Source organism: Physella acuta, unplaced genomic scaffold (genome assembly GCF_028476545.2).
Source record: "Physella acuta isolate Inbredline_101_S28 unplaced genomic scaffold, ASM2847654v3 ptg001502l, whole genome shotgun sequence".
NCBI lineage: Eukaryota > Metazoa > Mollusca > Gastropoda > Physidae > Physella > Physella acuta.
Genome location: NW_026733017.1, coordinates 25,930 through 53,398, shown reverse-complemented (window position 1 = coordinate 53,398; position 27,469 = coordinate 25,930). Strand labels below are relative to the sequence as shown.

The 27,469-nt window shown below is 39.0% G+C and overlaps 1 protein-coding gene across 1 annotated transcript in view; it reads right to left on the bottom strand.

The window, feature by feature from the left end:
* LOC131928432 (mucin-2) overlaps nt 1-21,081 on the bottom strand; it is a 30,746-nt gene extending 9,665 nt beyond the window's left edge. The window contains exons 1-3 of the mRNA XM_059284466.1: nt 20,872-21,081; nt 1,312-1,749; nt 66-162 (exon numbers count right to left, since the gene is read on the bottom strand). Of these exons, the coding sequence (XP_059140449.1) occupies nt 66-162; nt 1,312-1,423 (209 nt within the window). The 5' untranslated portion in view covers nt 1,424-1,749; nt 20,872-21,081. The remainder of the gene's footprint in view (nt 1-65; nt 163-1,311; nt 1,750-20,871) is intronic.
* Between the last annotated feature and the right edge of the window lie 6,388 nt (nt 21,082-27,469).

Sequence of the window (27,469 nt, the reverse complement as noted above, 5' to 3'; positions counted from 1 at the left end):
GAACAATAATGGCATCATACAAATCACGCAACACCCTAACCCTAACAAAGCTATCCATCAACTACCTGATGTTGAGTAGTGGCCGTGTCTTGTGTATTTGAGCGTCACATATTGGGCACACCTTGCTCGTCTCGAGAAAGTTGACGATACAGGACCTGCAGACTAATCACAATAGGCAATATAGGATATGTAGGCTAAACACAGTAGGCAATACAGGATCTGTAGGCTACACAATAGGCAATATAGGATCTGCTGGCTACACTATAGGCGATACAGGACCTATAAACAACACAATAGGCAATATAGGATCTGTAGACTAAGCACAATAGGCAATACAAGATTTGCAGACTAAACATATTAGACAATATAAGATTTGCAGACTAAACATATTAGACAATACAAGATCTGTAGACATATCCGAACTAATGATAAGTTCGGAGCACATAGAAAATATTAACACCTGATAAAACACATATGGCAAATTTTTATGATGTTTAATTAATGAAATGGAATCCATTTAGTTTGAAATAGGAACAGCGTTTCAGGGTTCGGGATAACGATTCATAAAATATGTATAAACGTATCTAAATATTTTAGTTTACTAGAAAATAAACAATTTTGTTATCTAGCAAAAGGTAGTTCTCCAATGAAAGTAATTTTAAAGAGAGTGTGTTAGAAAAATGTTAAACAAATGGTCAAAATGATGACCTTCACAACATGATCAAATTTAATGCCAGTGACATGAGTGAAACTTTAAACATACAGTGAATATTTCAACACCTTAACATTAGATCTGTACAGAAATAGTTGAGCAGTATAGGTGGACGGATCATTATACCCTGGACATTGACACCTTGCCCATCCCCAGATAGGGCATTGAAATTTCACTGAATATTTATACACACAGCTTCTAGTTTCACATTACTTATATATTAATGTAATACTACGTGTGATCAGGTTATCGTACGTTGTATAGACTCCTAAAATAATGGTTGTTAACGGTTAAAACCACTAAATTAATTATTATATCTCAAAATTAATGAATATTTGACTAAATTAATTGTTCTACCATTAAATTAATGGATCGGCTACTAAATTATGGTGACTACAAAATTAACGGATAGACCACTAAATTAATGGCTAGCCCCTAAATTAAAGTATGGAGCACTAAATTGACAGTTATACCACTAAATTATGGATATACAACTTAATTAATGGCTTGACCACTAAATTGACGTTTAGAGCACTAAATTAATGGCTTGACCACTACATTAACGTTTAGAGCACTAAATTAACGACCACCATACTTACACGAATGCAGACATTCTATAACTGTAGTGGCCTGTATCAGGTAGCCTCCGCACAGCGCACACAAGATGTGTGGGTTCAAATCCCGCACAGCCACGCGCTTTGACCCGTACATATCGCGGTGAGCTATGTCCGCATGAAAGACAGATGTGTCGCCAGCCAACACTGCGTCTGCTCACATTATGTTTATCTAATCCCGCACGTGCGCTAACGTCTGCACCAGGCGGTACAAAGCACTAAGCGCCGTCCATCTTGAGCTAACCTGACGTCGGCACGTCCATGTCGTCAAATCCCAGATTTGCCGGACACGTGACACGGTTACGTCGACTCGCCCATCTACTCGTCAATAATGAGGCTCCCTTCACGTGGACGCACGCGCCGCGGTCACTTCCACTCACGTGAACCAAAACTCGCGTGCTTGAGAAATATGAGGCCTAGTTTCTGAAAGAAAAAGAAACATAAAATCGTACTTTGTCGTAAAAAACATAGTGTCCTATTTAAAAATGTACTCGAATTTCATATTATAAACTAAACATTAAACATTTAAAAATGTACTCGAATTTCATATTATAAACTAAACATTAAACATTTAAAAATGTACTCGAATTTCATATTATAAACTAAACATTAAACATTTAAAAATGTACTCGAATTTCATATTATAAACTAAACAATGAAGATTTTCTGCGAGTAATTGCTAATTAATAACACACCAATTAATAACAAATGTTGATGTGGGTGTGAGTTACTTCGTAATAAACGCAGGTGTAAATAATTTGTTGAAATACGTAAACTATTGCCTATCTGTAGGCAAGTTTTAATGTTTATAATAGATGAAACCACCTGTTTAAAGTACACATTTTTTAAACGCTGCAACGTGTACCTGGCCGTCTGCCAAAACGTTCGGGCAGACGAGAGTTTGAGCGGTTAGAAAAAGGTGTTAATCAGCAGCCGGCGAGTCACGTGCTACCACGTGATGCGAGTAGGCGGAGCTAAGTACGACTCATGCACATTGTCGGGCTGAAAACGTCGCAATTATCAAATTACTCGATGACGTGTGTGTGTGAGCCAGTCCCGGCCTCGTTATCAATACAGGGCACACTGCTCTCGTGTAGTCATCACCGCTCGATGGATCGTTTAGGGCACGGGTTCCCAACCTGGGGGTCGCGACCCCCCGGGGGGTCGCGAAGGGCTTTCTGGGGGGTCGCCAACTGGTATACTAAACCTTAGTAATGAGAAACAAAACATAAATATTTAGAAGAATATCTGAAATTCAGCTTTACTAACATCACTGGAAATGGAATAGAGAAGCAATGATTACTCAATACTGTACAAAGTTGTTCTCAGTCACGAGGTAATGAACTTTTCAAATCTAAAACGTCATTTGAGACGAGTCATTCCGAACACACCATAAAAGATACGGAGTTCTTTCGTCGACGTGAAGCTAGTTGCAAACGTCAGAGACTTGATCGAACTGGAAGTTTTCACGAAGGAAACACAGCATTAGTGCAAGCATCTTATGAAGTCGCGATAGAAAATGTCAAGCAAAAAAAAAACAAAAAACAAAACACAATAGGAGAAAATCTCATCAAACGCTGCATGTTGAAGATGGTGAAGTTAATTCTTGGGGATTCCAGTGCAGTAAAGATGCAACAAATATCTCCCTAATAATAATATTCAGCGGCTTATAGCAGACATGTCCGTAGATGTTAAATAACACATTTTTATTGAAATCAAGCTTTCACCATTGTTTGCTTTTCAAGTTGATAAATCAACAGACTTGAGTTCGTGATCGCAGTTGTTGGTCTTTGTCTATATTCATGCGGATGATAGCAAAGAAGAGCTTTTATTTTTTAATGATAGCATGGAAAAAATAAATACGTTTTTCGAAACTGGATGATTAAAATGGGTTAAAACGGCTGTGGGGGTTTGAACGGATGGTGTGCCATCTATGTTTTGGTCAAAATCGGGCTTCCAGAAAACAGAAAAGATTTAGCTCCCTAACCACTGCCCTCGCCATCAAGACTCCATTGCTAGTAAAAGTCGTAACTTATATTAAATCTGGAGCTTTCAAAGAACTGTGCAAATACATTAATAAAGATCACGAGGTTCTGCTTTTCTACACTACATCATGATGGCTGTCAAAAGGAAATGTAAATCGTGTTGTGAAATTGAAAGCTGAAATCAAGTTGTCCTTCGAAGTACAAATGAAACAAGACCCGAGTTTCTTCGAGGCATCTCTTCGGGGGGGGGGGGGGGCGAAGCCCCCCCCGAAATTTTTTTACCGCCCCCCCGAACGAAATGAAATTTATATAATTTATATAGAAAATATATACTTTTAACAGTGTCCGCCCCCCCCCCCCCCCGAAGAAAGTTTACCGCCCCCCCCCCCCCCCCCCCCCGAAGATTTCAAGTGCCCCCCCGGAGAAAAAAGTCTGGAAGAAACACTGAACAAGACCCTTTTGGTACACTTAATACGACATACCTAGCAGATGTATTCGAACATCAACATAAGCTTGACCTGAAGCTTCAGGGAAAATGAACGCATATTATCACTTTCCATGATAAATTCGGGGCATTTTTATCAAAGCTGGAAAAATAAATCTTGGAAATATTGCCATGTTTGAGAACTCTGCAATGTAGTAGATGAATCTGTTTGTGAGATAATTAACATTTTGAAAGAAGCGATTTCTGGGCATTTTGAATCTCTTTAAAACGAACTGCAGCGCTATTTTTCTGCGCTGAAAAAAGAAGAATCTGCATTGACGCATTACCCATTCTCTTCTTCCCTTGATGTTGCCAGCATTCCAGATGAATTACAAGATGAATTCTTTGATTTGCAGAATGATTCAGCGCAAGATGAAAAACTGCACACACAATTTTGGTGTAGTATTCACCATTCATACCCAAACGTAATATTGATTGACTTTTCGAGAATAGATTTTCAACACTATTCTTTGATTAAAAACAAAATTAAGGAATAAATTGAGTGTTGATAATGAAATTAGGTAGGCGTTAACAAAAACTTAACCGCGAATGTTTAGTAAATAACACGCAATTTTACACATGGTATTAAAACAGTTATCAAGGGTAGTTCACATTGAAAGTCTACTTGAAAATCTTAATTTAGTGCTTGTTAATTTCCATACTAATTTCGGCTTTTTAATTCTATGGGGGTCGCGGGTCACTTACTTTTTATAAAAGGGGGTCGCCACTCGAAAAAGGTTGGGAACCACTGGTTTAGGGGGAGGGGGGGGGGGTGTGGAAGCAACGGCCACCAATTAGAGAATGGCGGCATGTTATATAACTTTAAACAATTGAACATTTTTATCACCCTATCCCATATAACGATAGGTGACACTTCCACAGACCTCCACCCCAAAGTATGTTACGTTTCTAGAAAACGTATCTAGGAAATTGTGTAACCCAGTTGAGACAAACCATATAAAATAGATATATTTACGCGCTACACAAGTGAATCATACAGAAGAGGCTACATCAGAGGCGTAGCTAGGGGTGGGGTGCGGACCGCACCGGGTGACACCATTTAAGGGGGTGACACCAAGGCAAAAAATAGCAAAATATATAGAGAAAAACTTGAGGGGGGGGGGTGCAAATAGAAAGTTTGAAAGTTTGTCCCCGGGAAGGGTCGCTACGCTTCTGGGGGGGGGGTGACACCATTAAGTGCCGCACCGGGTGACACCCGACCTCGCTACGCCACGGGGCTACATCAGTAGATTATAATGGTACAGGATATATCCCAGTGGATCGATGACGGGGTTTGTTTATCTTAAGTGGGCTACCTACTGCTAGAACATATCTAAAGACTGGATAAGCTAATTTGTCCTTCTGTGAAATTTAATAGGGTACTATAAGAAACTTTGGAGAATAATCGTTAACATTTAGGTAAAAAACAGCAGTCGCACTTTTTAAAAACAGCATTGTTTTGTTATCGATAACTGGTAATTGCGCTAAAAACCCCCCTTCACAGAATAAAGAGCTCAGCAAACTGAGGTGGGTTGTCCATATTTGGCGCCGGGAACAAGATTTATTGTTTCAGTAAAACTAAACTATGTATGAACTTTATTAGCACCGAACTGGAGTCATGAAAACAGTCGGACAGAGGGACATAAGCAGACACTCGCGTACACTTTCAGGTACACACACCTATGAGCTGGGGTTAAAACACCTGCAACGAGTCAGGGAGTATCAGGGATAAGGTAAAAAATTAACACACGAGAGCTAGGAGAAACGTTCACAGACAATGAATGTAGTCACGCCTTTAATCAAGTGCATTTTCGTTCGTTCAATAAAAAGAGTTATATTAAAAAAAAATTAAAATGGAGCAATTTTTACTTTCTCGTATATACGAAGTATAGAGAAAGTCTTGTAATCGTGCAAAAAAAAAATCGAGATTTTTGCAAATCTCGACGTTTTGCATCTCACTGATACGGAAAAACATAATTTTGCAATCTTGTCCGTATGTCTGTGTGTGTGTGTGTGTGTGTCCGTGTATAAACACGATAACTTGAGTACCGTTACAGCTAGGTTGATGAAATTTCATATATAAGTATTTAATCAAAATCGTAGATCCGTATCAACTTTTGAGCGATTTCCGATAACCGGAAGTGGTACTTTTCCTACTTTGAATTTTTCAAAAGCCTATAACTTGAGTACTATTTCAGATAGATAAATGAAATTTCATACGTAAGTAAAGATCTAATTCTCTACCTTCTATTAAATTTTGAGTCATTTCCGTTGACTGGAAGTAGTACTTTACGCTACTTCCGATTTCTCAAAAAACTAATGTAAATTTTAAAAGTAATAATAATATTGCGCACTATTATGCGCTTTTTTATTTCGCGTTCACTTGGTGTGCAATTAATTTGTCTACGAGATTTTATTCTATTTTTAAAACTTTAAGTATTTAAAATGGATTAAAAATCATGTCTATAGCCCGAGTTCCCATCCCCTGTTATTTTATATAAGAATATTCGAGAAAGTTTAGGGGAGATCACTCCCGGTTTAATACTTGAAAGAACAAGAATAAACCCCAAATATAGTGAAAAACAATTACCGTAAACAATGAGAACAAGTCGTGGTAAAATTATGTGTGTTCAGTTATTACACGTTTTCGTGTAAATTTAAAGATAACAATGGGTCTTCACGTTTGATCACGTGAGAAAATCAACCAATCAGGAGATAACGAAATCAAAAAACGTTTAAGCGAATGGGAATTCTAGGTGCGAAATATTTAGTTTGGCAGGCGATCAACATAATTATTATTGTTACTTATTATAGTTTAAAGAGTTATTTCTTCATCTAAAAATAAGTATAAAAAGGTAAGGCAGAGTAACCTGCTAATGTAATCTAAGACAAAACTTCTTCTATAGTCCTTAAAATGTCGGTATTGTTTCCAGAAGTTAACTTGCAAAGATACATTTGTACGACGACGACAAAAAACATATTGTGCTCTATATTATACACAAAAGTGCGTTTTTTTATGTTCATATCGGCTATTTGGGAAATTATCACCATACAGCCAGTAATAATTGGTCGAATAGGTGTCACTGTTAAATATTTTAATGTGTTGGTTGAAATGTCGGTCACAAAACGCTGTCGCTAGCAGAAACGGTTAAAGATATCAAACGTGAAATTCACGTGATGTATTGAGAATCGGCTGAGAAGTAACTCGTAAAAATCACATTTAATTAATGTGTGCATGCTAGAAAGATGACCCCGTGTTCCCTTTTGGAATGTCCAAACACAGACAGCAGACGATATATAAAATGTATGTGTGGCTCTATACTCAGCGTGCTGGAACTTTCCGTAAGCAGATTTAAAGCAAGGCTGTTGGGTATTCAGTGAACCTGGCAGTCCATAGGGAAAGTGAAGTAGAGTTTACGTGTTTCTCTAACTTCAACATATGAAGGGATATAGTAGTCAGCACCATGACCAGCAGTCTTTATTTTTCCTAACGTGGGTCAGATACCCATCAGAGCTGGATGGACTCGGGGGCTTAATACGGACTAGAACCCGGATTCGAACTCGAGACTTTCGGGTTAGCATTTGTATGCTCTACCGCTCCACAACGCCGTCCCTTTGTTGTGTAATCAGGCACACTTAAATCATCCAAATTTACTTCATGCTTTACAAAATCGTTTTGATGTTGTGTTTTAATTTGTAATTATATCACACGGGCCAGCTTATGCATTAATTGTAGCTAAGACAAAAAGCAACGTTAGTTAACAAGATCGGATATTTTTATTTTTAAAAACTTTAAAATGAGGGTGGGAGGGGAGGAGGAAACAAGTCACAGGAACAGATAGTCATTACTTGCAGCAACAACAAACTGTATTGGTACTGAGGCACTAAGTGTTTCAACAATGCACTTCGCCTTTTTACGTGTTTAAAGACTGATTACCTATTTGAAAAAACAAAAACATCTTTGATCAAGATCAATAACAAAAAAATATTTGACACACATACACAGACACACACACACACAAAACCATACGCTATGATCCAAAGATGCGGGGGTGTGTCAATTGTTTTCACTAGCTAACCGGAAGTAAATCCCTTGTGACCTCAAAACAAAGTCAAAACAATTGAACAAATTCAGCCCACGAACCCCACCCCACTCGAAAGTATTGATTTACAGTATGAGTAAATTAAACATTTAAATTTTTCTACCCAAATGTGCTCATTCTCCACCCCCTACAGCTGCTCAGTCGAACGAAATTAGGTCATGGTCGTCTGGAGTATAAGGGGGGGGGGGAGGAGTAGTTAACTCCCTTGCAGACGGCGTATCGATTTCTTTGTTTACAGGCTGATAGTCTCTCACAAGACGGTTAGGGTTGGAGTCCGTCACAACATGGAGTGGTCACGACGGTTAGGGTTAAGCTTTATGACCTCTAGTCCAACTAAAAGCCATACCCCCGTCATAAAAATATAGTTGTAGTCAGCAAAGGTTTCAATAATTGATTCGTTCGTGTCGATATTTAAATGTAACAGTAAATTGTCGCGAATGTTGTTTTTTTTTTACATCGGGTTATGGCTGGGGTTATGTTTGGGGAATGTTTTTATCTCTGGGATTTTTTTGGGGGGGAATGTTGTTTATGGGCGATATCAGATTTCTTATCACTGATATACAGCTAATTATGGAGGTAAAGCTGACTTAATACTTAAAATAGCTATAGTTCAGGCAAGAAATTGGACAAAACAAAGTACAAGACTTCAACGCTCTCCCGACGATAGCAAAGACGGTAGTACTCGTAACCCAACAACTAACCCTAACACGACACCAGGGGGATAAAAACAGCTCAACACGATTCAATAAGACACTGTCGGCAAGCAAAACTAATAAAGTGCCTACAATATTGGGTACAGATCTAGCACACCAACCTGTCAGGTTTAGTTAAAGCGTGCCAACCCAAAAGATACGAGCAATAAACTTCCCTCTTAAAGTTAGGGTAATATGAGCCATGAACCAATATATTTGTTTACACATCGAAGCTGGCAACAATTCTCTGCAAGTTTCTACAGACGGTATAAAATAAACTGAAAGGCAGATGAACAGGGTACGCGAATAGAATCAAGCTAAAACTTCACTCTCATAAAACACAAAACCCATGTTCATTACCAAACAATAAAAAACGTTAACATTCTCCAACAACTACACTTGAGATAACAACAATAACAAAGTAATAGCACATGCAGTCAGCTACAAATGCGCATGTCGGTCTTTTGCCCATATCGGTCTTTTGTCCATATCGGCCTTACTTCCCGATCTCATGGTCTGAAATGCTATTTCTCACCTAATAAACGTAAACATTTTTGTAAACTGTACCAGCAGATATGTGTTTTATAAAGTGTGTCTATCCAGTCTAGAAAAGACCAAGCTTCCATAGTCATGATAAGTCATTGGCGTCTGGTTCCTTGTTCAACACCGTAAATCAGCGGTTCCCAAACATTTTGTGTCTAGCCCCCCCCCCCCCCTTAACAACACAAAAATCACGCCTTCCCAATCTCTTTCCTATTGCTATGTGTTACTGTCATGTGTTCATGTCCATTTCGATTTAGTAATACAAAATAAACGCTACAAGAAATCGAACTAAGAAGAAATTAATTTTGTTAACGCCGACAATGTAACTGTTCTATTGGTGAGGGGGTGGGGAGGGGGAAAAGAGGAGGAAGTGGGGAATGTACAAGGGGTGGTTTTTTGTGTTGTTTCAAAATTAGACATCTATCCTTTGGATAAAATGATTCGCCTAGTATCCACAATTAGAGTCAAATGTTACATATAAAATAGTATACTATGATAGTAGCTTTTATTTTAAAGACTCCCACCCCCCCCCCCCCCCCCCATCCCCATCCCCCCAAATCCATTTAACAGATTTTTAAAAATATATTCGCTAAAGCAGCATTTCCTTTCGAAATATTTCATAAATTTATTCTGATTTACTACTTAACAGATATGTTATATTTCAACACAAAACTAAATCATCGACTTAAATTACCCATCCCAACACCATTTGTTTTGCTTTATGGTCTGCTCGAGTGCCAACACATGGTATACACTTCCCCGACAAATCAAACTTGTACAGAAAAATATATGTAAAACTAAACACCTATTTTATCAACGCCTGTTGAAGCTTAACCGCTTAAAACAATGTTTTGTTTGTTTTTTTTATTTTTATTTTTTTCATTTTGATTCTGTAAATCAGAATTTCTTTTAAAAGTTAAATGTTATTTTATCTAAATTCTATAAAAGTTGAGTTTTAAATTTGTTACATCGGCCAATGTGTCAAAAGACCACTGTGCTATCTATTCCTACCGTTACAAAAATAGAATATTATTATTGTGATCCATGTGACAACCAAGCTATCCAGGTTAGGTTAGACTGTGGGTTACACTGGCAATGACGCGTCTCCGTGTCTAGCCGACAGAGACCTTAATTAAATAATTGCTTTCTAAATTTTTAAAAAGTATTTTAATTACAGTTTTGATAGAGATGAGTTATAAAGTTAGTGGCTGTCAATCAGAGTAATGTCTCCATCCCGACCACGCCTTTAATAAAGCTAAGAGTATTTATTCGAGGAGCCAAAATGACAGAAAATTAATAGAAATGATCAGGACACGAGCTTTGTCGTGTTAAAAATGTCACGAGCCACCAGAGCAATAAAACGTTTCCAAAGACTGGCCTTGCATGTAATAAAGTGATGTCAGCGAGCAAGCAAATGTCCTATGCTAGATCTGAAAATGTCCTATGCTAGATCTGCAAATGTCCTATGCTTGTTCTGCAAATATCCTATGCTAGATCTGCAAATGTCCTATGCTAGATCTGCAAATGTCCTATGCTAGTTCTGCAAATGTCCTATGCTAGTTCTGCAAATGTCCTATGCTAGTTCTGCAAATGTCCTATGCTAGTTCTGCAAATGTCCTATGCTAGTTCTGCAAATGTCCTATGCTAGTTCTGCAAATATCCTATGCTAGATCTGCAAATGTCCTATGCTAGTTCTGCAAATGTCCTATGCTAGATCTGCAAATGTCCTATGCTAGTTCTGCAAATGTCCTATGCTAGACGTGCAAATGTCCTATGCTAGATCTGCAAATATCCTACGCTAGACGTGCAAATGCCCAATACTAGATCTGCAAAATATGGCATGAAACCTATGTCATAATCGCAATAACGACATAAAACTACGATCGATGCATGTGGGTAGTGACATGTCAGCACACTGTCAGTGTGACAAGGTTATGTCAGCACACTGAAAGTGTGACAAGTTTATGTCAGCACACTGTCAAGTTTATATCAGCACACTGTCAAGTTTATGTCAGCACACTGTCAGTGTGACAAGTTTATATCAGCACACTGTCAGTGTGACAAGTTTATATCAGCACACTGTCAAGTTTATGTCAGCACACTGTCAGTGTGACAAGTTTATATCAGCACACTGTCAGTGTGACAAGTTTATATCAGCACACTGTCAAGTTTATGTCAGCACACTGACAGTGCGACAAGTTTATGGCACAACACTGACAGTGTGACAAATTTATGTCAGCACACTGTCAGTGTGACAAGTTTATGTCAGAACACTGACAGTGTGACAAGTTTATGCCAGAACACCGACCGGTTTTGTTTCTACACAGATATTTTCGAATGACTCACAGCTAAGCCGACACTAACACGATAAAATGACATGACCTCTGACCCGATCTGTTGTTGAACTCGGAGACGGGGGCGGGGCGCTGGAAATTTAATACCCAGTGAGCTGCAGAACTTAAAGGAAATGGTTAACTCTACTGCGACTGCGCCAGGGACTTTATTAAACCGATATTAAACTGGATCCCAGGGTCTACAAAAAATTTAAGCGTGGACGATCAAAATTAGGTTTGATATTTCTACTTAACTAGTTGTTATAATAAACAAAACATCAGCATTTAAATGTGTTGTAACGACTTTTGAGTGATGTCGTCGATGTTAGATTAGGACTAGAGTTTGAGTTAGTAGTTGGATGAGAATTTAATGTTAGGTTTAGGGGTATCTGGATGTCGAGTTAAGGACAGATTTAGCGGGTTGTAAATTTAACGCTGGTTATCCCCCACCCCTCCTCCACCTCCCCCTTGAACTATTTTGTGCAAGTTCAGCCAAAGACAAACAATACAGTCACGTGACGATTAGCTCCACTTACACGAGCATGTTTGTAAACACAGACCGAGGAATGCCGAGGTACCAGAAGGCGGGGTGAGAGCTCATGCATTCTATCCACGCTGAGAAGGGGAGAAAAAAATCTGCCAGGGAATGGGGCGAGGGTGGGGGAGACCTGCCCTCAATATCCGCAGTTGTGAAATGCGCAGTAAACAATGCCCCTACTTTCATTGTGGCTCGGCAGTTCTTTTCACGAACCAGCGGGGTAGTCACACACAGAGCGTAGTCACATGAGTAGGCGCCTGAAGGCAATTCGCCATTGTGCAAACAGTATAAAGACATTTCCAAGAAAGAGACAATGAACTAAAAATCATCACCCTGGTAACGATAGTGCAAGACGCATCCAATTAAGTTCAAAACTACTGGACTCGACTGGACATAGGTGTCAAGCGTGTCTATAATTTCAACTGGACATACGTAACATGTGTCCCACAACTGTAAACCACGTAAACTTGTTGACACATAAAACATTGTTTATACATAGATCACACACGAGCAGAGGGGGAGGGGGAGGGGGGGGGGGGGTTAGTAAACACGATGTCTAACTTGACGCTACAATTTGATGTGGTGATGGTTACACATCAATACAATCATATTAGTACGAGTGTGTAAACTCGACACGTTTCTTAGTAAAGCAGCTTTTACGACCAAATTGTTATTGTCAATTTATACAACGTATACAACATTAGTATATTTTGTATGCGACATTTGTTTATGCGTGTATTATGCGATATTTGTTACGAGGTTTTAATTAAATGTTTTCGTTGTATATGTTATATAGGGGCCTACTTGACAATAGATGCATGTTACAAAGTGACATTCTCGCAGTGTAAATTAATTGACAAAGATGGCATGACGAAAGTGACATTTACTGTAGGATATTTGTGACACTAGTTAGGGTATTTGCGGTGGTATTTGTGACTATACTTGTGGTACTTGTGGTATTTGTCGTGGTACTTGTGGTATTTGTCGTGGTACTTGTGGTATTTGCTGTGGTACTTGTGGTATTTGTGACAGTACTTTTGTGACGGTACTTGTGGTAATTGTGATTGTACTTGTGTGACGGTACTGGTGGTATTTGTGGCGTATGGCAGAAATAAAGTTCCCAATGCCCAACTTTCTTAATACTACATTTAGCCAAATGAGAAATATAAGGACACCTATTCTCAATTTTTTATTATATCTACGGCTAAACAAAAGTCCGACAGATCGCAATAGTGTGTGTCAAAATACTACCCACCAGCCCTTTAAAAAAAAGATCAACTCCCTATGGTAAAAAAATCTTACACAAATAACGTAGAGATATATTAGTATACCTAAAATTAACGTCGAGATTAGACTGTGGTTTAGCAAGTTTCAGACGAAGAAGGTACGCTGATATCAACATACGACTGGCTTGAAAAAGAGCAAAAAACCCATTTTGAATTCTTATCTTTCGTATTTACGAAGTAGCGGTACATGATATTAGTTTACACTCGCATTGACACCATGACCATAGCTAAAGGTTACGAATTAATTGGTCTGCTCAAAATAAGAGGTCTATATTTCAAAGAACCGTTTAAACCATTTCTATTTGGCATGATTAACGTTATCTGGTTGGCGAGCTCGAGTTATCCGTCTAGCCGATGCATTAAAGAATTATCTCCCATTATTGATTGATCCCGCATAATATGCAGGCTAATAGAGAAACGGGCTCGAAAATGTTTTCTGTGGAATCGTTGTCAACATAAAGATGCATCTAAAACATAACTCGCCACACTACACTGGGGCATCTAAACCATAACCCACCACACAAAATAGGGTCTTCCAGGTCATAACCCACCACACAAAATAGGAAATCTAAATCATAGCCCACCACACAAAATAGGGAATCTAAATCATAACTCACCACACAAAATAGGGTCTTCTAGACCATGACCCACCACACAAAATTGTAAATCTAAACCATAACTCACCACACAAAATTGGAAATCTAAACCATAACCCATCACACAAAATTGGAAATCTAAAACATACTACACATAATAGATGCATCTAAAGCATAACCCGCTACACTAAACAGGGGCGTCTAGAACATAACCCGCCACAGATAAAAGGGGTGCCTAGGACATAAGGAATATATTTCATATTGAATACGCCGGTTTTCGCCCAACAAAACCGGAAACTGACCGGCCTTAATACCGTGGGAAACCTTCCGCTCATATCACTGCTGCTGGTGTAAAAATGTGTTTCAACATCCGGTTGGGTTGGTTCAGGAACGAGCATTGTCATCAGCCCAACAAAATGTTGGATAGAGATATAGTCTACAACATTTCAACAAAATGTTGAATAGAGATATGGACTACAACATTTCAACAAAATGTTGGAGACATATATAGGCTACAACATTTCAACAAAATGTTGGATAGAGATATAGACTACAACATTTCAACAAAATGTTTGATAGAGATATTGGCTACAGCATTTCAACAAAATGGTGGATAGAGTGATAGGCTACATTTCAACAAAATTTTGTAGGACATGGGTGTTCTACATCGCAACATAATGTTGGATACTAAGATATACATCATCACAACAAATAACATATATATTGTCCGAGTGGCTAAATCTCTGCTGGCCGATTAACTGGCTACGCTGTACCATACTAAATTTGTCTACAGCAATATGCGATCGTATTCCATTTACATAATTTTACGAAGAACATTTTTTTTAAAAACCTATTATTGCTCTATCATTTGATTAATAAGGGCTAATTAATGCTACAAGAACACCAACATTTCTAAGTGTTATTCTATTCACAAGCAGAAGCTATCTCTTTTATATAGCATGGTGATTAAATTTTATTATCAGTATGGCTGTTTGAGTCATGGTTAAGAAAGCGACACTAGCAACGTTTACTTCATTACGCTCTGTTAGTTTTCAAAGAATTACCTTGCAACGGAGATCACGGAAACACCCTTACAAAACCACCTGTACATTTTGTGACTGTTAATACAATACGCGTAAGAACCATCCGTACACCTTGTTACTATAACACACTAACAAAACCACCTGCTATATTTTAATGTCCCTAACACTCAAACATGTGTAACGTCAATAAATCCACCCAGCTTTGATGGGTACCTAATTCACGTTAGGGAAAGTAAAGGCGGCTGGGCATAGAGCTGACTACACCACCTCTTCCTAAAGTCGAGGTCAATGCAACAGATGAGCTCTACTTCATATGCCCCATGTGTCTTGGACAAGAACGGGGAAAAAATGAAGATGACCACTCAAACAATGTGTAAGAATACTTTAATTGAACACAACTTTTGGCGTGAGATCAATTACTTCCAGACACAAACGAGGGTGGGGAGCGGGCCTAGTGTACTCTTATTTAGTTGTATCAATACAACTCACTCGCTATTTGAGTTATAGGGCCAGAATTTAGGATATTAGATATCGTTCCAAATAAACGTTTAGGCTAAGGGAAAAGTACTCAATACAAAAAACATTCACCCCCCTCTGCTCAACCGTTTTCTTGCTTCCTTTTCCAAATTTAGGTTAAGAAAAATCAATATCAGCGGGTTTATAAAAAAAAAGGATGGAAGCTCCAGAAAGCAGTTAAAAATGCGCGTGTTTACGAACCAATTTTAATTATTGCTAGATGAAATAACGTAATACGTGGCAGTATTGTGTATAGAAGTTTTAAGTCAGCTTGGAAGTCACATTGTAAGTAAATTAAAGATTTAAAAAATAATAATTAAAATCAAAAATAGTTTTAAATGCACTAAAATGTGAAACCTAATCAATGCAATGTGCTATAGCTAAAGAAACTAAATATTTATTTCTTTTTTCTTCATCATAAGTAATTTCCAAATTGTTATTGAATATAGTAATGCTTCATTAAATTTTAATGAGTAATTTAGGATTGAAAGCGTATACTTTTGCGCTGTCCGCGATGAACAGCTTATCTGCAGAGTTAAAAAGAAATCGCCCCAATAGAAATGGGTAACAACAATGTACAGGGTTCCAATATTTGACCACAGATAGACACCCAGACTTTGTAACCTATATGCATGATAAATAGGGGAAAACCTGAAGTCGATTTACATAATCTACCTAATCCATACGACTCACCAGACTATTTTCGTACATTGTCGACAATATTGACAAGGAGATTACGGTAAATCGAGCTCTGTAGTCACAATAACAGACTTCAGTTTAAACATGTAAGAAAACCACAGACTTGACGTTTCATGAGGTAAGATGTCCAGCATAAAGACGTCCTTGTTGCTTGTACTAGACCAGGCAAGTTATAAACGTGCGAATTTTAATTTTTATAGATAAATACTAGGATGATGGATGGTACGGTGGTGGAGATTTTAATTTTAGCAACACATCAACGAAATAAAAAAAATAGACATTTTTCATAGATGCTTTGTTCGCAGATACAAAGTTTACAGCCAAAAGTTCACAGCACAAAGTTTACAGACACAAAGTTTACAGATACAAGGTTTACAGACACAAAGTTTACAGATACAAAGTTCACAGACACAAAGTTTACAGACAAAAGTTTACAGATACAAGGTTGACACAAAGTTCACAGCACAAAGTTTACAGACACAAAGTTTACAGACACAAATTTCACAGATACAAAGTTTACAGACACAAAGTTCACAGATACAAAGTTTACAGACTAAACACACATCGCCCACTTCACCCACGGACCACCAAATAACGACGTTTCATCTCGCATTACATCTTGTGTGAGATCGCTTGAAGGTCATCGCAGGTCAGCAGTCCTATCATGAAGGTCACCGCAGGACTGCAGTCCTATCATGAAGGTCACCGCAGGACAGCAGTCCTATCATGAAGGTCACCGCAGGACAGCAGTCCTATCATGAAGGTCACCGCAGGACAGCAGTCCTATCATAAAGGTCACCGCAGGACAGCAGTCCTATCATGAAGGTCACCACAGGACAGCAGTTCTATCATGAAGGTCACCACAGGACAGCAGTTCTATCATGAAGGTCACCACAGGACAGCAGTCCTATCATGAAGGTCACCACAGGACAGCAGTTCTATCATGAAGGTCACCACAGGACAGCAGTTCTATCATGAAGGTCACCACAGGACAGCAGTCCTATCATGAAGGTCACCACAGGACAGCAGTCCTATCATGAAGGTCACCGCAGGACAGCAGTCCTATCATGAAGGTCACCACAGGACAGCATTAGCCATACCTTAATTACCATATTTCCCAGCCTCATATTTTCTTACCAAACACGCCCTCTTCCCGACCCCGGGTCGACCCAGACAGACCCGATCATGTGATTTTTATACTCTTGTGTGATTGGGTATTGATTGGTTGGCATCAGGGCGTGCGCAAGCATGAACAGGCATACCTGTGGTGGGGGCCACATATACACACGGGGGCACGTGAATACACGAGAATATATTATATATATGTTATATATATATATATATATATATATATATATATATATATATATATATATATATATATATATATATATATATATATATATATATATATATATATGTTAGCTATAACATGTGGCTGTGGGCCTGTCCAGTTATCTATAGCGTCCTTGACTTTCACATTCCGATCCTAACGCACGAGCACGAGGGAGGTTAACTGGCATACAACTGGGACACACACAACAGGTTTAGCACAGTAAACACTGCAGAAAATTCAAATTCAAGCACAGCGTTAGGCATGTCTATGGTAACAATTACCAGTTTCAACTGGCGGGGGGGGGGGGGGTCGACAATTAGGAAAAATGTCCTCTTATCGCATTGCGTTTCAATAACTTTTAGAAGGTAATTGAAAACAGAACTGTTCGTTAATTTTTATGTTTACAAATAAAATTAAAGTTCGCTTGTTATACAAATGAAACAGCACAAGTCAGCTGAACCGTGCATTTTAGACTGCTGACTACAGAAAATTCAAATTGATTTTCTGTCGGGGTAGTTTTTTATACAGTTGAATTATTGTCTCCACTGCTAATTTTTTAAAGATTGGGTTTTTTTTAATGGGTCTATTGTTGTACACAGAAATACACAGCACGATTAGGGGTAACAAAATATTACAGAGAATAAAGCGAGTTATACAGGGCTTTTTTAAAATAGTATTTTTTAGAGTAGACTACACCAGTAATCATCAGAGTTTCTTATATAATTTATATAGAAAATATATACTTTTAACAGTGTCGCCCCCCCCCCCCGAAGAAAGTTTACCGCCCCCCCCCCCCAAAATTTCAAGTGCCCCCCCCCCCCCCGGAGAAAAAAGTCTGGAAAAAACACTGGTAATCATAGATTGCTATAATCCGACAAGAAAAGCAAAATGGAAAGCCAAATGACATGAAGTAGCCTATTCTGAGGGCGAACCCAATAAAAGTATGCACATTTTCACAAATCATTCAAAGCGTGGCGCAATAGCAACTAACCATTGCTAAATTCCGTATGTAGTATCAGCTACAGCGTACCACCGTGGAAAGGTGGCTGAAATGGGGAGGGGGGCGACCCCAGGTTAAAATGTTCGAATTAACTTTGTAAATGCTCGTTGTCTAGTTCTATAGGGTTTGCAGTGCATGATGATAAACACGACTTCATTCATTACTGTTATCAGAGAGTGCACAGTCGTTAGTGCTGACGATCTGTGGACACTGAGATATTTCAGCACAATCGTTAGTTTTGAAGCTCTGTGGATACTGGGATATTGAGATATTTCAGCACATTCGTCAGTATTGAAAGCTCTGAGGTCACTGAATGTTCCTAAAGAATGGTTAGTATTGAAGCTCTGTGGATACTGGGATATTGAGATATTTCAGCACATTCGTCAGTATTGAAAGCTCTGAGGTCACTGAATGTTCCTAAAGAATGGTTAGTATTGAAGCTCTGTGGATACTGGGATATTGAGATATTTCAGCACATTCGTCAGTATTGAAAGCTCTGAGGTCACTGAATGTTCCTAAAGAATGGTTAGTTTTGAAGCTCTGTGGATACTGGGATATTGAGATATTTCAGCACATTCGTCAGTATTGAAAGCTCTGTGAACACTGGGAGGTTCCAACACTGTTTAGTGTTAAGTTTTCGTTGAGATCTAGGTTTTTGATAAAGTTCCATTTCAAACCAGAATATCTACCGTGCAAGTGAAGTACAGTTCGACCTCGGCATATGAAGGGATAGTGTGGTCAGCACTATTTTGTATACAATTGTACGTAATATATCCATTGTTTGTCTTCTCCTTTAAAGCAACCATCAATATATAGTAGTGTCAATCGTAAATTTTAACCAATCAAATTAACTGATTATTACGATAGGTGTGACTTTAATCCCGCCGATGATATTAAAATAGTTGCTTCTGCTGTCTGACGAAGACCTGTTGTGTGAGCGTCAGGAATGTTTGTTTATCATGATCAGAAGGTGTTTAGCTTAATCTCTGGTCAAGAGTTCAAATACCTTCTTGGTAACAAAAGCAGGTGTGAGATGTATGTAAACGTGAGGATTATATAACATCTGAATTGTGGGCTATATACAGGTGTAAGGTATCGTATATTAATTGCAGGTGTGGATTATAATTTGAAGATGTAAGGTATATTTTTATCCTGGGCGTTATACAGGCGTGAAAGATACTTTAAGTATGAGCTAGATACAGGTATAGCCTACACTACAATAACGATCATAAAGGTAAATTACTTAAAAGTAAATATAGGCCTACATGGTTAACCTGAAAATTAACGGTTTCTTTCTTAAAGACTATTCTAGTTTGCGTAAGAGTGGGATGTGTGTGTGTGGGGGGGGGAGAGGCTCCAAGTATTGCTTATTTAACATTTTAGGTAGGCTTAAAGTTGTGCAAAAGGATATAAGGACCTAGTCACAAAAGGGCAATATTATATGAGACTTGTAACAACATGTCGCACTGTACCGTACTTATATAGTAGCCTCACATTTTTAACTTAGCAGTGTTTTTTATTACTATTTGTATTATATAATGGATCTAAAATATAGGCCTAACAATACAATTAACTAATAATTAGTTAATTATTGATCAATTCTATCGACAAAAAACTAATATTGTCAGTTATAAGGCCTAATTATCACTAATTGAATTAGGCCTAGAGTATTTTTTTTATAATCAGTGTTAATCACAATATAAAATGTGTTAACTCATTAAATTCTATTTTATACCAAATAAAAAGTAATATCTATTATCTAGTCGTCCTAAAAAATGGAAATTACAGGACTTAAATATATCTACATTCTATTAATGTTAATTAGCAATTAGGCTAACTGATTTTGGTATTTTAATGACTAGACTCTCGACGAGATTTAAGAAAGAGCAACTAAAGAATTACAGAAGAAATATTTAACTAACACCTTTTCTATAATTATTAGGCCTAATTAATATCATTCTATCATCCATAACTTAATCTCATTGATAGTTTTTTTTCTTCTTCATTTTTATCAACGAATCTACAAGGTCGACAGATTGTGGGCCAAATTAGGATGACTGACTCATTCGCCACCTCTCATTTCACCGGCTGAAGCTATTCAATACTTATTAAATTTGGCTGCGGTTGTAAATCTATTTTTAGATCGTACCTTATGTACTCTAGGAAATTATCCGTAACGTTGAACGTCCACGTTTCAAAACAAGCTTCAAAGACCAAGATCCTAACGACATCATAATGCGTTCAGTCTAGCCCCCTTTCCCCCCTTTTATCCAGGTGAAGTTTGCCTGTGCACAGTAAATACCTAAACCACAACAGATACGGCGTGATGTCACTAATCGTAGCTAACCTTCTTGAAAACGAAAATAGAAAATGAACACATCTACTGCGTACCTGTGCTTGTGAGTTATCCGTATCAATGGCGATTCTTTAAGCCTTCGTCTCTGAGAAATCACATATTTAATCCAACATGAAAAATGCAGACACGGCACACGAATGGTTTAGCCTTAAGGCCTGTAGCAAAAAGTAGGCCAAAACCGAAAGAATCATAGGCACACAACAATAAACCCGTCCGACATACGCCGTCTGCCGTTTCTGCGCCCCGTTGGCTACGCTCCGTCACGTGACTGCGGGCAGCCATTCACAGCGCGAGGTCACGGCAACGCCAAGCCTTACTGGATTGATGAAATAGCAGAGGGTAAAAAAGTGAGAGAGAGAGAGAAGGGGCGAAGGTGGGTGGAAGAACGCGAGGCATACAAGCCAAAACTACAAGAGATTCTCTTAGTAGGAAAACAGAGCCGTTGTAGGCAGCAGCTTTTGTTTTACAGTAGATCTAGTAGACAACAGCATTTTCACTCGAAGACAAAAGCATTCTTCATTGGTAAACAGCAGCATTTTACATTTGTAGACAACAGCTTTTTACATTTGCAGTATTTTTTCATTTGTATGCAGCTATATATTTTTCATTTGTAGACAGCAGCATTTTACCTTTGTAGACACAGCATTTTTTTTTACATTTGTAGACAGCAGCATTTTATATTTGTAGACCGCGGCTTTTTACAGTTGAAGACAGACACCATTTAGACGAGTACAGCATGTAGATAAAGACAGCATTTAAATGTAGACAGCGTTTAAAAGTAGACAGCATTTAAATATGTATACAGCATGACACAGATGCAGACAATACTATACAGCTATAAACATTGTGTACGGACAGCTGTTACATAACACAAACTTGCCTATGGAAATAAGTAGCTGCAAGTCATTAAATTCTGAAAGGCTTCTTGTTTTTTTTTTCTCTTCAGGCTTTGACCTTTGTTTTATTTTTAGCTTGAAAAAAAAACACGACTGTCCTGAATACCACCCCCCCCCTCCACCCCTTTTTTTCTCTACGCTTTGAATCTTCAATAACGTGGGTTGTTTTGTTTTTCTATAGTGAAAACACATTGCTAAATTGATTACACTCCGATTTTCTTTAGCAAGAAAACACGGCCTGTGTTGAAACCCATGTTAGGCAGAATACAAATCTATCAACGTTGTAACTGAAACAGACCCCCCCCCCCCCCCGACCACCGAGTTTTCCCTCCTTGTGCGAAATAAACTATTCCCATTCACCAACTCTAGATCTATATGCAAATGTACTTTTGTGTGTGACCCCCATCATCGTCTGCGACGTTTGCATGAGTTGATTAATCAGTGGCAGCCGCTACAGGTGATTCATGTCGTCTGGTGGCTTCATTAGTGGTTAGATACCGCACGCCCGGGGGGGGGGGGGGGTCAGTCACTGACCGGGTCAGCACAGTTTGATCACCTGCTGGCTTGAGGATATGGCGGCGTCAATCAGGAAACTACCCAGGGGCGTCTCCAGACCAGGTGTCACTTCGTGTGGTAATTCGGGGTGGGGTGGGGGCCAGTGTTTCTTCCAGACTTTTTTCTCCGGGGGGGGGGGGGGGGCACTTGAAATTTTCGGGGGGCGGTAGACTTTCCCTGGGGGGGGGGGCGGACACTGTTAAAAGTATATATTTTCTATATAAATTATATAAATTTCATTTCGTTCGGGGGGGGGGGGGGGGGGGCGGTAAAACAAATTTCGGGGGGGGGGGGGGAGATCACCCCCCCCCCCCCCGAAGAGATGCCTGGAAGAAACTCTGGTGGGGGGGGGGGTGGTGTCGTCAGCCCAACCCAACTTTTGTGACGGTACCAGTATAGATTAAGTAAATTGACTTATGGGTGTCAGTTGTCCACGATTGTGGACAATCGTGCATGGATCACCGGGGTAAAGCAGGGCGTCTTCAGCCATGGCTTTTAGGGACACATACGCTTATTGTGGTGGGTGGGGGATGAGCTAATACATCGGTTACTTCTTAATTTTTGAGGGGTAACCATTTCTAAACACAGTGGCGCAATTTTCGTCAATTTACTCAACATGAATTCTAAGTCAGCGATCTGTTACTTGTACTTGGTTGAGACGTGTGAGGCCCATGTTTTGTGGATTCTTGCAGTGTTGCCAGGACAAATTCTACAATTCTGGCCTATGCTGGGCCCAGGAACATTTCACTTCCTATACAGAGTTTCTTTCATGAATATCTCCGGAAGATATAACTATTAAGAAGGGTTTGGCGAATGAGTATTTGAAACCGGTGGTGTTCGGTACCTCCAAAAAAAAAAAGTCAAGAACCACTCATCTACATCAGGGGTCTCCAAACTACGGCCCGCGGGCCGAATGCGGGCCGCGAAGTCCTCTCATCCGGCCCGCGGAGATCTTTTTGTCCAAGGAAAAATCGTTTGTTGATGATGGCTGAGGAACTTTGCCGAGAAAAATCAAAGACACATCTGGAAGAAACTGGCCCCCGAACTGAAATTTGATAGTTAATGCGGCCCTCGGACTGAAAAGTTTGGAGACCCCTGATCTACATAGATGCGCTAAACATTAGTTAGACACTTAAATAAAATACTCTTAAATGATAATTATTTATGTAGTTAGTCTAGTTGTTTTTTTTTTTAATGAAAGGGAAAATGTGAAAATACTTTTTAAAAACTTTAATAATTTTTTCCCCCTCACAATCAGAAAATGAAGCGCTGGAAACTTGTACTTGCCCTATGTTGTATTTACAAGTTTTACAGTGAAATTGTCTAAATAACGACGTATTTGTATCTCAGTTCTAATGAAGAGCCGCTGGCACAGATTGTAGCTCTTTGATTGATAATGATAGGGTAATGATAGGGATGGCTAATATCTGTTTGACCAGTCTTGGTGTTGGGAGCTGTGCTGTATGAGAATAATTTAACACTCTTGTCTTCCCCCCCCCCCCCCCATCTCCCGGATAAAATACAATTTAAAATACCCCCCCTCCTTCCCGTCTCTGTATAGCCAAATAACAAAAAAAAATAACAAACAAAAAAATTAAACAGGATGAGTTAATGCTGCAGATTATGCTCTTTGTGGTCGTTTAACTAGAAATTGTTGGTCTTAGATATTGCACGTACTATATAAGATCCCGCCACATTTAACGTTACGTAACAAAATATGTATGTAATATCTCCAAACACCTCGTGTCATCCAAGATTTTTAGTGACCACCTTACTCTCTTCATTTTATTCTTGTTCTTATACTCGTCAAACATTGTGTGTTTCTAATATTTTTATTGATCGAAATCTTTTTTTTTTAATATTCGGGACACGTCGTAAAAAGCAAAAAAAAAAAAAAAAAAAAAAAAAAAAACCATTGTATTTATACCGATTCAGTTTGGCCAACAAGTTCACAAAACTTTTAGAAAATCTAGTGCCTATACAATGATGTTCATTGACAATAAGTAATTGTATTATTTTGATGCTACAAGAGAAATAATTAAACGTTTTGAAAATTTATTGATTTATATGTCCGGACTAAAAAGCCAAATATCTTTTTTTTTTCGTGTCAATTTGATAAGGTTTTAGTTATTTGTTGTGTTAGGTTACATAGCAGTAGCGTAGCGAGGGGGGGGGGGGGGGCGGGGGGGGGGGGGGAACATATGTCCCCGGGCGCCTTAGGGGGCGCCAAAATGGGTTGGAAAATTGGAAAAATAAATAGAAAGGTTGAGGGGGGTGCAAATCGAAAGATTGAGGGGGGGGGGGTGCAAATGGAAATCTCGAGGGGGGGGGGGTGCAAATCGAAAGTTTGAGGGGGGTGTGCAAATCAAAAAGTTTGTCCCCGGGCGCCGGGAAGGGTCGCTACGCCTCTGTACATAGGTGTTTGGATTATTCTTGAAAGCAAAGTTTCCGTAGAAGGTAAACAGCTAACAAAATTATCAAGTTTATAAATCTTAGGCTCAGATGACGTATGAGACAACAAAGTTAATGAAACAATATCGCAACGACAAATGAACGACAGAATTTAGATATTTTTATTTTTTCTCCGTTCTTAATTAATTGTAATATTGGGAGGAATTTCCAACACAATTCTAAGTGTTACGTGTCAACTCTTTATGCACCATATAGGCCGTTGACTCCTATTTTAGCCAGCTTTGCTTTATAGTTTTGCTTTTGCCTCCTCGAGAACAAACTACTAGGCAGCAGTAGGGTGGTTTTGGAGTTTTACTCTCCGAGATGGGTTGCTGTCCCCCAGCTATCGAGCCTCATCTGCCCGGGGTTCAACTGGGGACTCATCGGTTTAGCAGCCATTAGCTTTACCTACCCGACCACACAGACCCCTGAATTGTTACACATGTTTGTGTACACATTCGGGTGGTCGCTAGTTTTAAATATTGTTGGCTATATTCTACATAGCAGAAAAGTAATTCCCTTTCGAACGTGACTGTCAATGGGGCAGGTGAAACAGAGCTCACCTGTTTCTGTGACCTCGGCATGTGAAGGGATAGTGTGGTCAGCACAATACCCTGCCGCCTTAAATTTCTCCAACATTTGATCACGTCGTCCCATGCATATTTTGCATAGTTGTCAATATTTCTATAACAACATAAGCCGAATAACTAATGCTGTCGCAAGATCATATAAGGCTCAGCGATATTATTTGTAAAAATTAGACGAGACTCAAAGACCTATTCACAGGTTTACCATGAGTAAAAGGAATGGAGTATTTAAATATTTCAGGAGCTAAACGTTGATCTGTAAATAAAAAATAATACATATACCTATATGATATACATAAAAAATATACATTTCGTGTAATTTTGCCCCTATTTGCGCTAACTTGAAAAATATTTTAAAATGTATTTGAAAAGAGGAATAAATGAAATTGAACATCTGTATTCTGACTTCAACACGAGGCTAAATTAACAAAGTTCATTAAGTGAATCCACGGAGTTTCAGATTCGGGGTGATAAAAAAAATGTGTTCTAAAAAAGTCTTTTATTTTGTGTATAATTGTTTCGAAATTCGAACATATCTAACTAGCCGAGAAGCCTGAATGACTTGAAATGGTTGATGGTGGAAAGATACCGTGTTGTGTAATGAAGTAATGTTAATGTGTAACTGTGACCGCAATTTTTTTTTTTTTAAACCGTTAGTTTTTACTCTGTGGATGACAGAAATCCCATATGAAATTATATTGTATAGCCTTTAAGTAAAAGTAAAGATTCCTATTTAGACCTCGCGTTCGACTGTAAAGTTCTGCACTGACCACACATTTAACACTGTGTATTTTTAATTAGGCCTATATTTTAAAAAAAATTACAATGTCCTTGTTTTTTTTAATTTTAACATCAGGTCATTTAATAATGAACGTTTGTGCATTCGTTCCCTTGAAATTGTAAGGTGTGCTGTTTTTATGTTATACCATAGTCAAGGCGTATAGCCCAATCAGGAAGTTTATCTACTATACAGGACCAATTGCTGAAATATATGCGCAAATAGTATGGGTGACACGTGACACGATTCGGGTAATACCACTCCATTAATGCAATCTGTAGACAAAGTGTAACTGTTTTTAAAAAATAGGTATAATCTGATGGCCAAGTGACGTTGACCGTCATGTACCAAATAAGTAACGGTAAAACAGCTGGCGTCTTCGGACCGATCCAGTCTGGATTGTGTGTGACCGGACACTATACTGACCACAACCACAAAGGAATACTCGATATACATGTAGGAGGTGGTACGTAAAGCTACCTGTAGTTTTTAGATTGCTGACCAGGTATGTGGGGCTAATTTCCACTTAGGTAACAGGCACCAACATAAACACACGGGGAAAAAAACCCACTTTCTAACGGTCACGCCGACCTACAAATCTTGGCTCCAGAGACCCGTGCCCGTAACTCATTAAAACATGTGCTCTCTTCTCTCACACACTAAAGTAAAATAAAACAAACAAAAAACAACCAACTAGGGCAATAGAGTTGTAGCTGTTTACAATGTTACGTACAATGTCAATGAAAATATCCACAAACAAATCTCATGAGTTGGCCCTACACTACGGTTAGCAAATATCGAGGACACAAACATAAGTATGAACTAGTTCCATGGGCGGAGCTGTTAGACCTCGAGTAGTGACGGGATGGGCTCAAATAACGTTACTTTGTTCTACAACTATTGTGTAGCACAATATGGATTTACGAAATGTAAACCAAGTTACAATTCTAACCACACTTTTCCGATTTGTGATATAAGGTCAGTACATGGTAATCATACTGAGAGCCTAGGTCTACCGCAGGAGAAGGTGGATTCAACCATACCAACTATGGTAGTGACCGATCTAACCTAAACCTAGGTGTATTCACGTGTTAGTTGGTAGGCTTAGTGTCACCTACCTTCCTCTCTACCTGTAAATAACGTTTAGGGGAGCTTCTACTACCGGATAGGGTTACTGACATTCAGCGCAAGGGTAGGATTAGGAGGTCATCGGCCCCTAGGGGTAGGGACCTGGAGGTCATCAGCTTTTAGGGGTAGGGACCTGGAGGTCATCAGCTCCTAGGGGTGGGGACCTGGAGGTCATCAACCCCTAGGGGTGGGGACCTGGAGGTCATCGGCCCCTAGGGGTGGGGACCTGGAGGTCATC